This window comes from Parasteatoda tepidariorum, chromosome 3 (assembly GCF_043381705.1).
Source record: "Parasteatoda tepidariorum isolate YZ-2023 chromosome 3, CAS_Ptep_4.0, whole genome shotgun sequence".
NCBI lineage: Eukaryota > Metazoa > Arthropoda > Arachnida > Araneae > Theridiidae > Parasteatoda > Parasteatoda tepidariorum.
In genome coordinates, this window is record NC_092206.1 from 57,130,514 (window position 1) to 57,146,668 (window position 16,155).

Here is a 16,155-nt window from a genome sequence, read left to right on the forward strand (position 1 = left end):
TCAGGGGTAATTGTGAGCCCAAGTCAAAATTCCGGAAAATTTCCCGAGTTAAAAAAAAAAAATTTAAATTGAAAAATTAGAAAAAAATTTAAACTAGGTTTTTCTAGGAGAAGTAATTAAAATTTACAAATATGTCTTACTTTCTTGAGTTTATGATTATAACTATTTACTGATAAAAAAATTTATCTGGCTTTTCCTTACAAACAAAATAAACTGTGTTTTTAAGTTCCACTTTTGAAAATTTGATTTCTAAAAACTTATGTGATCAATGATTTTTTTAAACGTCTGGACCTTCGATCTCCGGATCACTGTTAGCGAAAAATCCGGAAATCCGGATTTTTTCCGGAGCACAATCAGCCCTGCATAGTGTTTTCAAAAAGTGCTTAAAGGAGCTTATTTTCATTTTTTAAAAACCTTCAAAGGTGCTTTTTTTATTGGGTGCTTTTAAAAAATGCTTAATTTTCCCTTTTCCAAAATGAGAGTTTTTTTCACAACGAATAATGCAAAAAGACATTGTGCACATTATTCTATTCAACGTTTACACAATTAATTAAACCTCAATCTATTTCGGCGTACCGTTGGTCCGTAGTGTATGAAAACAGCTATTTGTTTCACGAAATACTTGTGGGTCAGCATGTGCGTATACTGAGCTAAATACAGTGTTAAGAATTTTTGCCCCCTCATCTGCAACTCTGTTGCATTTTGCAGGAGATTCTCAATTTCAGGATTCATTTTCTGCCTTCTGAAATCGAACCAAAATCTCTCTCGAATTTTCGCTGATTATGGGGACAAACTAAACATTGTCAATTTTTTTTCTCCCTAATAGCGATAGAAAACTTAATTTCTCTTGTTAATTTCACCAACGGTGAAGCGCCATCGTCCTCACCACTGGCAAGCTAATGACTTCTCACGCTCTATTCTATTTATAGATCAGTACCATAATCCTTGAACTTGACTTCGGAATCATTCACTTATTACATATTTTCATGTGGGTCCCCAGAGCAGCCAAGAATCCTAAAGCTTCATCACCTCTAAATTTTCTTCTCCCATCTTCATTAAATTTAAAATTAATTGAGAATATTAAGAGTAAGTAAATAAAAACTGATTTTACATATAAAGATAAGATGATTGTTCAAGTCTTTTTTTTCTTTAATAAGATAATTGCTTCTGTATTTTTATTTTCAATAATTAAACAAATAAAGGGATTGTAATAAATTGCAATTTGACAAATTTTTATTTATAATTATTTAATATTTTATACACCAAAATTTGAGTTTTTGACAGTAATCTTCAAAATAAATAGAGTTTTATATTAAAATAATTTAAGAACATAATTGATGGAACACTTGCAATTTTGCACGTATGTTAATTTAGAAATACTTCATATTTATAATAGCTAATAATCATCCTTATGCCAAAATTTTGGGTTTTTGACAATCATCAAAAAGGTTATTCTGACATGACGGATAAAACCGTCAATGGTCAAAAACTTGCCAACCCTGCCTAGCTATATTTTTCTAACGTGCTTAAAAATACTTTTTGAAAAATTTGGCTAGGCACCCTGTTAAAAGGTTCAATATTTATTAACTTGTACCCTTATCAGATACCCACATTGAAACTGGGGGGATAGACTGTGATGTTTTTTTCAAGGTTATCAAGAAGCAAAGGAAGCCATTTTTTGACCCCTTTTAGATATTCTGAAAATAAAAAAACCATTTCAGAGATTTTTTAATAAGAAAATTGGGAAAATGCACGGTCTTGGAACAATCTGGATAATAGGAAACTCCGGTAAATCGGCGCTATACTGTAAAGTACTGGAGGTCTAAGTGGCAGTGTTAATAGGCAGTATTGCTTTAGATTTTATAAGTAAGAGTTACAGGAATATTTATTTTATTAAAATAAATAATGAGGTGTTTCTTAGATCATAATTTAATCCTGAAAGAAATATTAAATAGTTTAACTAACCGACAACCCTTGCGGAGTTCAGATTCTAACCAACGAATGGCTTCTCGAGCTCCAATGCTATCTTTCTTCAACTGATCTAAATTTTCAATTACTGTAAAAAGTAAATACATTAGATAAGCATGAAAATTTAAAAATTAGAGACTCTGATTCAATGCCTATAAGCACATGCTTCTCTATAAAATATAGAAATTCATAAAGTCTGTGAAATACTTTCACAATTGATACAATGAAAGGCTTTAATGCTTAAAATGTAAATCAAAAATAAAGCAAGTCAAGTTAAAGTGAATTTTTCAATAGGCTACACTAGAAAAACTTCTTAAACATTTTATCAACTGTAACGGATTATAAAAAAAATCTTCATACAAAAATATCAAGATTTTTTAAAAATCTATGTCAACTTCAAGTGCTTTATTTTTGATTTACATGGAAACTTTTGAAGGAAGATTTCTAAATAATTAATAATATACATTACAACACAATATTAATAAAGAAAATATGTAATTAATATTGGCAGACGATAAACAAAAATAAAATCATAGGAGAGTAAATTCCAAACTTAGATGCATCATTATTAACACAAAAAACATTATCATTCCTACATACTGTTTAGTTATGCAGTCGGGAACCCATTATCCGGAACGATCGAGACCATCGCTATTCCGGATAACTAATTTTTCCGGTTTTCTGAATCGCTACAAAAAGCCATTTTTTTTATTGTTAAACCCAACTAAAAAAAACAATATTTGGAAATAATCTTAAAAAGAAGAAAAAATGATGAAGTAATACACTAATGATTATTTTCAAAATGATGGTAAGGTAAACATCTTTCAAAAAAGAATAAAAAATCCTAAAATCTTATGAGGAAAAAAAAAATTATTATTTTTAAAAATAGCCGGAAAATTTATCGAATTTCGTTCCGGTTTTCTGATTTCCGGATAACGGGTTCTGTACTGTATTTTGTATCAATATTAGTATACACATTCAAATTCGAAGCTTAAATTTAAATAATTCCCAACATTTTTAAGAAATTGAAAAGAAAAGACTATCTTTAATCACTTATTATCACTAATGACAAGAATTTTAAAGACATAAACTTTTATATATGGCTAAAAAAAAGGTAATAATTGAAACTTATAATTATTTATTCAAACATTAGAGTAAATAGATTTTCATAAAATTTCAATAAAACCTTTTTTCTTATCTAAATTACTAATCTTATGACACATTTGAGTAGCAAAATCAACAACTTTTGAGGGTAAAAAATTACTTAAAAATTAATTTTTATGTCAAAAATTAGGACATTTTTGCTTTAAAAAATTATTTTATAGTCCTGAAATTTTTAATTTTTCAGGTTTTTAGCAAAGCATTTCCCCGGAGTTTTCCAGGGAATGAATTGCCAAACAATAACATGATAGTGCAAAACATCTTTTTTTTTTAAAGAAAAGAAGAAAGGCTACATGATAAAAACTAAAAAGTTGCAATTTAAGACCAAATTCTTAAAGAAACACAATAGATCCAGTAAATGAATCACCTAGTATTAACAGTACATACCAATTTGTGGAATAACAATGATGAATCGTTTAGAAAACACAAGCTGTTTTAATGACACTAAATTGCAACATAAGACACTAGTATCTACTACTAAATATGGTGAAAGTTGGGGAGAAGATCCACCTTCAACTAATGTTTCCAAATCATTTACTTCAGCCTAAAGATGATATATATATATATAAACATATTTAAAATATATTTCACATTTAAAATAAATTAAGATCAAAATGTACAACAATCAACAATAATTCATGAAAAAGGAATATAATAATCACGCATTTTAATATACATCTTTTATTTTCCAACATGTAAAAAGGCAATATTACATTATGTATATATAACTAGAAAGGAAGTATTGGTAAAAAGTTAACAAGATGTAGATAAGTACCATTTTAAGATTTGCAAACTATTTAATTTTCTTTGAAATTTCAAAAATATTGAATCTGTGTGCAAACATAATGTGTAAAATGTCCATGAATTTGAAAGCTTGTAAGATTCTTTTCAAAAATCAAGAAAACTACACTAAGGAAAGACTTGTATTAAAACAAATGTGTTTTTTTCCCTGGAGCACAATTTTTGTTTCATTAAGTTTCAAAGAAAATTACATTTTTTTAAAATTTTGTAACACTAGTAAGCATTCATTATCAGAAAGTCAAAATTCTGAACAATCAGAATTTTTTAATATCTATCTTTTTTTAAGAATGGTTGGCCTGATAGAACAAGAATTGGAAACAAGTATTCAATGCAGAAAATTATACATACCTTTAACCATAAATGAGCCATACTCCTCATGAACTTCTGTTTTTTAGTTTCTACATCTTTATTCACCTAAAAATATGAAAATTTTTTGACAAGAGTTCTTTATTTTAATTTTGGTGATAAATGTTACAACAGAATACACAGAAAAGAAAAAAAACCTGTATGTATGTTGCTAGAACTGAATTGGAATAAAAAAAAAAGCTTATTAACTAATCTAATATTTCATTTATGTGGCTATTCATGAAAATTAAAAGAGTAAACTAAAGAAATTTATCTTAAAAAAAATCTTCTGTGCTAAGCTAAAAATTATTAAATATTTTAAGAGAAAAAAAAAGATAGTTAAATTACACACATTTAAATTAATTTATTGCATTAAAAATTGCATTAAATGTATATTTTTTCAGGAAATAAGTAATTCCAGAACCCACTACGTGTTAAAAAATTTCTAAACACTAGACAAGTAAAATTTTAAGTTAAATTTTTTTTGAAAATAAGAATATAAAATCAACAAAAAGAAGTTATTTACCTTAAACTTAAATGGACTTAATTTAAATCTTGTTAGAAAATATTAAAAAATGTTACTGAAAAGAAAGCTAGAAATTTATAATACTTAAAAATAATTTATGCAGAAATTCATTCTAAAATATCAAATGAAGTTCAGTGTATCTTACAAAAGTAAAAAAAAAGGAGGGAATACTTACCGATTTTTGTAAACTAATTTCCTCTTTATCTGTCTCTTTAGCTTTGTTACACAAATTAAAGTAATATTTCTTTTTTTCTAAATCAAAATCAACAGAAGATTCAGAAGCTTTAATAAGGCACTTTCCAAATGATAGTAAGCATTGTATTCTCATGTATATCTGTATGAAGATAGTTAATTTTAAAGCACATATATTTTGTAAAAATATTTCAATAAAACTTCAATAACACAATCAAAGAGCAAAACAAACAAAAAAAGAAAGAAAGAATAAGTACATTAATAATTAGATGCCTATTACTATTCATAACTAAGTATGAAGTTGATGATTAAAATAAAATTGAACATATATGCAGTGTTTTCACTACAGCGCGAGAAAGCGAGAATCTCGCATATTTTTTTTCGTTTCTCGCAATAAAAATTATTAACGCGAGAAGTTCGCGCACTCTATTAATTAATTTCAAAATGCGCGAATTTTGGAAAAAATTCCGTCTTTTGCCATTTTGAATAAAATCCGTTTCACTTTTCTTCCTTGATCTTTCATTATTTTGAACATCCGTCCTTGTTATCTAGCTTCCCTATTTACCAGTATTGTTCAGAACCGGTGCGAACAGCGGAACAACCCCCCGAACCACGGAACCCCTTTCAGAACACATTTCTCTGCAACCACGTGTTCACCATAGGTAAGGTTTCTTCATGTAACACGTTTACATTTTTTGTGCATAAATGTAAGATGGACAAATACCTTGTTTAGGCGACATCTTCTACTCCGTAACGGACAAATGAAAATGAAACAAATGTAGGTAGAAACGGTCAAAACGAAACAAATACGGATATTTTTCAGCCAAATAAATATAATAGCTGATGAAAAAGTAGATATAGAACATTTTTCATTTGATGTTGAAGCAAAAATATTCAATTAGAAGATGTTAAAAATAATTAAAGAAATAATTTTTTTCCAAGTCTATTCGTGTTTTTTTTGATTTTTTAGAAATCTCGCTTAACTTTTTGAAATCTCACCCTGTTTTTGAGAAAGGGTGAGAAATTCTCTCCCATTTTTTTTTCTATAATGAAAACACTGTATATATATATATTATATATATATATGTATATATAATATATATTTAAAATCACAATTTATGTTTCTAAAACGGAATAACAATTAATAATAGTAGTAAAATACTTCATTCGTGAGATGAAACTCTTTTACTCTTTCCTTTTGTTCAATTACACAAAATTTTTATTTGTTAACAAATGAAAATTTTAAATATCAAGTAGCATTTATTTATTATGTAACTTAAAAATAACAGGATTGCAGTGCCAAAAAAGTACTTTAAAACAGAGTACTGAAAAGCGCAAAGATTTAAAAGTATATTTCATGTATAAAAGCTATACTATTGACATAAAAAATTTACCTGTACTACTGATGATGATTTTCTTCGACTAGAAATGTCAAAATGTAACAAGGTATGAATCTCCTTCAATAATGAAAATCCTTGCAAGGAAATATCTTCTGGAAGAGGATAAACTTGTTGCCAGTTTTCATGGTATGAAGAAAAATTAGATATGTCTAAATAAAATACAAAATATTTAAAAAAAAAAAAATACAATTATTGCATAAAAAAACACACATGTTAAAAATTAATTAAATACAAATTATCAGAACAAATTTAAAGATTAAATACATCGAATTAAATTTTTAATTATATATATTTACTTTTAAAAAAATGAAACTTCAGTATTAACTTACAAACCATCTTTTCTCTCTCAGTTTTGTATGCAATGATTTTCAGTAATCTCAAAGTATGTCACAGGAAAATTATAACAAATCTTATTCATTATTGAATTGTTTTTTAAAAAAAATAACCTCCCACTTACACTTTGCAAAGATTTCTGGGGAGGAGGATTGAAACTGCTTGATATTAGACACAAAAGGTATTTTAGAATTCGTTTCAAACTGCCGAAATACCAAAAGATTTCTTCTGCAGACCATCGGAAAGATTTTTGATCCAATGGGATTACTTACTCCCTTCACAATACGGATGAAATGCCTTATTCAAAAACTTTGGGAAAAGAAAGTTTCGTGGGATGAGAATCTCCCTCCCAGCATTATGGAAAGTTGGAAAAATTGGTGTAAAGAGTTACCGCTCCTGGGAGAACTTAGATTTCCAAGACTTGTGCTAGATTCTAACAGTAATAGTGACATCGTAGATATGCACGTCTTTTGTGATTCCTCGAAACTTGCATACGGAGCTACCATTTATGTGAAACTTAAAATACAAGACAAAGTGTATGTAAATTTCGTTACTTCAAAAAGCAGAGTTGCACCACTAAAAGGAGTTACTTTGCCTCGACTTGAGCTTCCAGGAGCCTTAGTAGCTGCACGTCTGAGTTCCAAAGTGCTGAAAATCATCAATCAGAAAAGACAGTGCACAGTGTTTCATTGGACCGATTCAAAAGTAGTTTTGTTTTGGATTAGGAGATCTCAGAAAAAATGGAAACAATTTGTCGCTAATCGTGTTCGAGAAATCACTAAGCTCACTGATCCTAATACTTGGTTTCACTGCGCCGGAAAGGAAAATCCCGCAGACTTGTTGACAAGAGGTCTCAGTGCAGAGTCGCTTCTACACAGCAAAAAGTGGTGTCATGGTCCTTCATTTTTGTTGTCCGATGAACTCGTGAGTGAATTTGACTGTCCAGTGCCAAATGAAGAAGAATATTTATCAGAACTAAAATCCAAAAACTCAGTAGAAACTACAGTCTTGACTTTAAATCATGACAAAACCTTTTTTGATAATCTGATTAATCGTAGCAATAGATTTTTAACTATAGTTCGAATTTGTAGTTATCTTTTCAGGTACATTCATAACTTGAGAAATCCAGAGAAAAGGATTCTTGGTCCTCTGAAGGTAGAAGAATTGTCCAATGCTGAAACCTATCTAATTCGCTGCTTGCAGGAGCAAGAGTTTCCAAAAGAATTAACTGCTCTAAAGTCGGGAGGTAGCGTTTCCAATAAAAGTAAGATCTTTAATCTATCACCTATTCNGTTACAAAGTTTCTACAGTTCTTGCGCAGCAAAACAAAATGACCCTTTGAACATCCGAAACAGCAACGATAACTCTTAACAATTTTTTAAATATGGAGTGTGACTATAAATATTAATGCGTTATACTCAAAGATAATTCGTATTCTCTCACTTGAAATTAACACACCAGTCACAATAGTTATAAAAATGTGCTTAGAAAAGATTTCATTTGCACTAATCCCTCGTATCTATAATAACTTATTATTAACACCTGATAAAATATTCTAAATGTCAAAAGTTACTTGTCGTCTTTTGAGGCATTATGACGAGAAAAAAAAATGTCTATGTAAAAATTCCAATCTTAAATATAGCCCTATTGCGTGAATCTTTGTGTCATACTTTCTAGATGAAGTTTTGATATTGTTAATGTCAAGGGTTGAATAAAGATTTCTGAGAAATACTGGTAATTACATTATTTTATAAAAAGTAATTTTTGGCCAGCTATATTTTCAGAATTTTCATAACAGATGTCTAAAAAAAAAAAAAAACAATCAAATATTTTTCATCTTGTATTAAAAGGAACTTGTTGCTTGATCCAGTGTAATAGATCTTTCTTATTCTTTTTCTTTTGCTCAGATTTTAGGAAAACATTTTTTAAAAACTATTTCTAAGAATGAGGAATATTGTCTTTTAAAACCTACTGAATACATATGCTTTGTTATACTTTAAAATGAAAAAAATAAATTAAATTATGCTCTATTAAAATATCCCTGATTACAAATTTAACAATAATGTTTTAATTACAAAAATGTTACCAAACCATTTCAAAATTCACTGTTACAGAACTTTTTTTCCTTATACTTTTTTTCTTTCTTTTAAGTGGTCCTTGAAGTCAGTGCGTAAGTGAAAAGTTTGCAAACATTACATAATAAGGCCCGACACGAAGGATTTAAATTATTCTACTAAATTAGCCAAATATCAAAAGTATTTGAAAATTATCAAAAGCCTTCGTGAAATGCAAATCTTAACAATTTTCAATATACATTTTTCTTTCCAGTAGAAAAAGTCATTTGGCAAAACACATTTTTATTCGCCAAATCTAAGTTTTATCGCATCTAGCGAATGCTATGCGTGGCCCCTGATAATGATAAAAATAAATTTAAAAGAAAGTCAATGCTTTTTTTTTGGAATCAACATAAAATTGCATTTATTTTGCTGCACAATTTAAAACTTAAACTATTAAAAAAAAATTATGTAATAAAAACACCTTTTTCTATAAAAAATAATAATTGTTCAAACAATAATTTCATTTTTGTATTTTGGAGAGTGTAAAATATCAGACATAATGCTGCCCTTTTTCAAAAAGTGGGGAAGAAAAGGTTAGGGCATGCAGAACATTAAGTTTTGCATTTAAGTTCTTGAAAAATTATTTTTTGTTAAGATATTTCAATCTATTGGTTAAACTCACATTGTTTACTATACATGATATATATTAGTTGATAATTTTTTCAATATAATCTCAAGTACTCTAACAACTTATGCTTAACCAATGACATAAGCACTATTTGTGGGATAAATATTATTATTTATATCAAAAAGAGCAGCAGTTTTTAACTTAGTAGTAATATTATCAGAAACAATCATGGAATAGTATATGTTTTTCAAAGTAAAACATAGAAAAACAAGAAACAGTCATGCATAATGCAGGGGTCTGTCTAGGTTTTTCTGAGAGGTACATATTTTGTGAAAATTTAGACCTAATTTGTGAAAATTAAAAACTATATAAAAAAAAAATCAACTCAAAAATATGGATTTATCCTTTCTTACGGGATAAAAAATAACATCTCAAGAAAAAGTATTTTGTGAAACTACCGTGTTTCCTAAAGTTTAATTTGTGAAGGTACCGCTAAAAGGTAGTAAATTTGGCATAAACAGACCCCTGTAATGGCAAGTAGAATGAGGAATAGATCTTACATCCTTTTACTTGAAGACTGAAAACTAGCACACGAAAGCAATTTTCTCACTTATTTGAAAGAAAGCTTTTCAATTTACCTCATTTCTGAAGCTAAGAACCCTACTTTACAAGGGTAGGCAAAAAATAATCAAGAGACTCAAGGAGCCAATCATTACGCCCCTATGAAACCCAACCTGACTCAGAGTTATTTTCGCTCGACATTGCTTTCGGGCTCGGTAAATCGGAGGTAAAAAAAATTGGGTTGTTTTCGTTCCTCTTATGGTGTCATGCGCCTTATGTTAGGCCTCATGTAAATGGAGAGTTAAGTATTAAAAAAGAATTTACAAAATAATTACAAACCTTTATGTGATTTAAGTTTAGCTTCTACTTTTATTAACATATTCAACAACTCGATCCATCGAAGCAAAAGGAAATTTGAACTCTAGAAAATACACAAATTTTACAAAAAATTATATAAAATTTCAAACTCACAAAGATAAAATCAAGATAAAGATAAGATACCATCATTAAAAAACATCCAGTATTTTTAGATAATAAATAAGAGCAAAAACGTAAATGCAATAAAACTTTTTACTAATAATTATTTGAATGTTTATATGCTTTAATTCTTTCTCAAACGTTACTTGAAATAATGTGAAAAAAATTATAAAGTTAAAGTGAATGTATTTAATGCAAAAAATATTTTATGAAAAATAATTTTAACTACATCCTCTTTAAAGGGTTAATGTTTTAAGAGTTAGAAATTTAAAATAAAATAATAATACAGTTAGTTTAGTTTATAAAGCTAGCATTATAACAATAAATAAATAAAAAATTTATACCTAGTAAAAATTCTACATGCTTTTATACCTTTTCCTAAAAAGTTTTTGCAGTCATAACAAAATTCATGCTTTAATATTTAATTTAATAAAATTAGTTTAAAAAGAGGTTTGTAAATCATGAGGTGATGTTTTTAAAATAGACATTAAGGTGAAGTTTTCAAGATGCTATTTTAAAACCTTTAAACAAATTTACAAAAATAAATAAATTAAAAAAAACACAAAATATTAATTGTTGCTTCAAAACTATTGGATAAAATTTCCAACAAAAAGAATAAAAGTTGAGAGCTATGTAATTGTGCTCTGCTAATTTAGATTTTATTACAGAGTCAACAGTTTGAAATTTATTTTACACATAATTCATTAACTTTATGACTCATCAATGTGTAAATTATCTATTTTTCATGCCAGAGTTACTTACAAGATTATTTACCAGATTACTTTTTGCAGTAACTCAAGTTTTGTATAAAATATTAAAAATATTTGCATTATTATAAATTACATTCATAATATTAAATGGTTAAAATTTTAAACAGATTTCTTAACATCATTCACCTGATTTAAGATTTTGACAATTGACAATGCTTATCTTATCAATATTTTTAAGAGCATATCTAATTAATATCAATAAATTTTAATTATGTCATAAATTTAATGAAAATAGAAAAATGTAAAGCAAATACTTACTTCAGCACATGCTGATAGAATATCTTCATTTATTCTAAGCCAGTCAGACAGCACTTTGATGCACGGGAAAAGGTTATTTCTTTTAAGAATTTCAATTAATTTCTCAGGTGGAACTAATGGGTCATCAAGGATGCTAAAAGAAAATCAATTAAAAATTATTTAAAATTCAGCATTATTAAAATCAATTTAAAATTATAAATACATACAACTTTATATCATTTTATGTACAGGGTATCTGCTACATTTTAGATTTTCAAATTCATGATTTTCCATGACTCATTCTAAGAATTTTCCATGACTTAAAGAAGTTACTATTTTCTCCGACAAAAACGTAACAATAAATTTAAAAAAGCATTATAATAACATTCATTGAAATGATAATTATAACCAAAACTGCTATAGTCTGCATCTTCATATTTGCAGATTTTAAATTTAAAAAACAAAGTAAAGAAAGAGTTGAAGCAATAAAATAGCTGGGAAAAAAATACAAAAGCAATTTTTTTCTTCTTTTTTTTTTTTACAGAATTCAATTCTAAAGATACTTTTCTTGTTCATCAGAAAGGGAAGAAATACTCCTTATTTGCCCAGTGGCAGAATTCTTTCGGGCTTACTGCGACAAAACTCTCTAGCACTACTATCTTTCTGCAATGTACATTGAATAATACCAAAGATGAATGTTACTAATTAAAGGTAATTAAAACGCTGTTTACAAAAACAAAAAAAAAACAATATATGGGCAATATTCTCGGATATTGTTGGAGGGCGCACTAATTATTTCCTTTATCGCATTTTGCAAATCATCATCACATTAAAAAAATAATTCAACATAATGAAATCTGTAGCAGTAATAAACGAAAAACAGATCGACGATGAAATCACGTGAATCGGACTCTTCAGAAAGGTGTTAATCAAATGCAATGTTTCACTTTCAGATTTGATTGTTGTAGAAAATAACACCGTATGAAAAATATCGGGTTTTAAGAACAATGTGGAAATCAAAAGCAATAAGTGCCCAAAAAATTGATAAAATGAATGACTTAAGTAAATGATCAAATGCGCAATTCGAATTTCCCATATCACCTACCTGAAATACATCCGGACATCTAAACGCCACGTGAAAATCAATGGCAATAACTGATGAAAATACAATCAAAATGGATTAACAATAACGGAATTAACTGAGGGCTTCAAAAAGTGATTATTTAAATGCGCGATTTGAATATTGCGTGGAAATTTCTGATGAAAAACAAACCAAAATTTTTTACTTCTCTAAAGAAAAATCTTTCTGCAAGAACTCTGTTAAGTTCTGCGACAATGTCGCCGCAATTCTGCCACGGGGTTTATTTGTCTGTTCTCATTTCGAAATAGAAAAAATTGCCAATGATTGGCTCGGTTGAAATTTAAATTGATAAAAAAATAAATAAATAATAAAAATTCTTAAATCACAGAAGTTTAAAAGACAATTCGCTCTAGAAAAGATGTTTTTTCTTTCATTTTTTGAAAGAACACCATAATTTTTAAAGAACATGATAAAGACATTTTATATTCTAATAAAATATGACTGTGAGTAGTGATTTTGTTAGGAATTCAGATATTTGAAACAGGATGAAATTGAGGGGGGGGGGATTCCATTTTAAAAATTAGATTTTTCTACGACCTTAATCCAGGACTTTTCATGATTTTTTTTAAACAAATACTAAAAACCATGACATTTCATGACAAATTTTGTTCAATACTGAAATTCATGACTTTCCAGGTGCGCAGATACCATGTATGTACATGTTTTTTTCTTTTTTTTTACTAGCCTTACTTAACTTGAATAATAATATCAATATAAATAAATACAGAACAAAACAAACATTGATGACGGAATTACTTTTGAATTCAACTGTAAAATTTACATTTTCACCCTTAAAATACTGATAATTGTTGGTTTACGTACAAACTCAATATCCTCAAACATCTATATATTTCTTTCGGATGAACATCTTTTTTTTTAGCAAACCATAACTTTGGGGTTGTTCAAATAGTGTAAAGTTAGCATATTATACTATTAAAAAATCTGCCAGCATTGTACAAGAGCTTTCAGTTGCATATCTTATTACAGAAAGACAAACCAATGGAAATTTTATAAATCATATAAAATTTACGACAAGTTATAACTATTCCCATTATCTTACTTTCAAGACAATACATTATTTACTCAATATATAAATTAAATATTGTATAAAATACTGAAGGTTTTAAAAAAGGTTCTTCATATGTCTTAAAGTAAAATAGCACGCTTCCTAGGATATTGATCTGAAATTCCAAAAATGAAAAAGGCCGGTTCCCTAACTTTTTACAGCATAGCACAGTAAAATGTGTCTGTAGTACATATAAACTATAGAATCGCTGTAGGTGTAAGCAGTTCTACTTATGTAAGATTTTTGAAAGAATTTTATAATTTTTAAAGCTGCAAATAGAAACGCATATATTAATTGCAAGCTGATTTTGCTAGCAATAAATTATATTCATGTAAATTTCCACAAATGGTACTAACAACACTAAATATTAGTCTCAGATGAAAATGGTTTATTTAATGTGAAATCATGGTATTGTAAGCACACAAAAATACCATAAATATTTGCTTGCAAGAAAGAAAAAAATGGTGAATTTGAACAAAACAATGCTAGACTTAAAATAAGAATACTAACAAGATAACTAATCATAGCACAACTGTTTTTTTTCTTCTTCTTTTTTTTTAATACTTAAAAGTACTAATGAAACAACACTAAGATGAAAATTGCATTTAAAATGAAAATCTGGTTGCGTGTAGCTATTTTTAAGTTAAATACGTTTAAATAACTAACATTTCATTAAAAGAGTAAATATATACGTTAAACCTAAAAAGCATGACCGAGATATTTATTGAAGCCTTTGAATAGGAATTTACACACTTTGTAAATGCAATTTTGTAACTCAAATGAATGTCCATAGACGTCATACCCATTTTGGCCTAAAGATGCAAAGTACTGATTTGATAATTTATGTGAAGTTATGTTTACTTCACTACTTTTCTTTTCTTACCATAGATCACAATCTCTTATGATAAGAATAACTTGATGACGTAATCTAACACTTTGTTTATTCAAATGTAATTCAAGCTATTACACATATAATTTGCAGTAGCATCATAAGAAATAGCTGTTTTAATGATTTTTTTTAAAACTTTTGCAAAATTAAATGACTTAATGTCAATAGATGCATTTCATTTTGAAAATCCAAAAATGTTTGACACTTATTTACAAAGTGATTTTAAAGAGATTAAAGAAAAAATGAAACTAAATATTCATCAATAAATTGGAATAAATGATTAACTGAGGGCATTTTAAATGGGTGTTAAAATAACAGAGTGTTTTCAAATTAACAAATTGGTCTTTATCTATCAGTTATTAAAATGGAAGGATCTCTGTAATGGAAGGTGTGTGGACGGAATTTCTTAATGAAGTCACTTTCAGTTTCTATATTCAAGCAAATATATAAAATTAATTTTGAAATAATATTGTTTTAATGTTAATAAGAAAAACTACAATAATTGTTTTATATTATATCTGTCTATTTATCTAAAGAGATTGTAATGAATATAATGATTGCGCATACATATTAAATCAAGCAAGAAAGTGATGACTTAAAGAAACATATGTTTTCTAACACGGTTCGACATATTCATTTCTTTTGATAATTTTACATAAGATAGTTAAAACTTATAAACTTATCTCAAAACAGTTCTCTCCTGAAATGAATGTGCAATGTTTGAAAAGTTCTTTTGAATGGGATTAATATAATATTACCATAATGTTACTAAATTTATTCAGAAGGTCTGATATCATAAAAAGAAGAAAAAAAATTTAAAGGAAAGAAGAAAAAAACGATTTAAAAAAAAAATCATTATATATTTTCCCAGTTGCTTAAACATTTGTCAGAATGTTCTTTTTTTTTAACAGCTTTTGTATGCCTAAGCCATAGAATTCTATTGTCTTTGAGGTCTTCTTTTACCACTCTTCATGTGACTAAGTGCTCGCTGCTGAAAAATTCTTCGCTGCTGAAAGAACTGTGGACTGTAGAGCAGGTGGTCAATTTCTTCTCCTCCAAAACATCTGATCATATTTTGGGAAAGAATCGCTGAACAAGGTCTGGCATTGAAATAGAGTAACAAAACTCCAGACATCAGAAAATCATATCGCTTATTCTGAATTGCTGAATCACTGACTGTATGGGCACTGAATCATGGAATGTATTTTATAGGCTGAACAGCAGTTATAAGCATTTTGAACTGAGACTATAAACAGTACATTGCAACAATATCAATGCAAATGGAATCTTTTAAAGTGCTTAGCAAGAGCAATTTGAGATTTTAGCTCTCGAATTACACAGGTTTGAAACAACCATTATACTATAATTTACAGTTAAAACAAAGTTTTTTTCTTCTTTTTTTAGAATTTCAACGTATAAAGAAAAATAAAAGTGTGAATTGTTGTAATATTTCCTTAAGCCTATTATCAGCAACAAGAGCATCACATTTCAAAACTACATGGATGTGAGTTTTTAAGAAGTTCAGTTTTGAAGGCATAATGTAAATAGATTACTAAATTTTTAAAATAATGAAGATACATGTTATACAACTGTTCTCTTTAAA

The 16,155-nt window shown here is 27.8% G+C and overlaps 1 protein-coding gene across 1 annotated transcript in view; it reads right to left on the reverse strand.

Moving 5' to 3' along the window:
* LOC107457373 (Smg5 nonsense mediated mRNA decay factor) overlaps window positions 1–16,155 on the reverse strand; it is a gene marked incomplete in the record, with an annotated part of 39,727 nt that overhangs the window by 1,813 nt on the left and 21,759 nt on the right. The window contains 7 exon segments of the mRNA XM_043051549.2: window positions 1,966–2,056; window positions 3,517–3,673; window positions 4,279–4,344; window positions 4,977–5,135; window positions 6,388–6,542; window positions 10,312–10,393; window positions 11,478–11,610. Coding sequence (XP_042907483.1) covers window positions 1,966–2,056; window positions 3,517–3,673; window positions 4,279–4,344; window positions 4,977–5,135; window positions 6,388–6,542; window positions 10,312–10,393; window positions 11,478–11,610 — 843 coding nt within the window.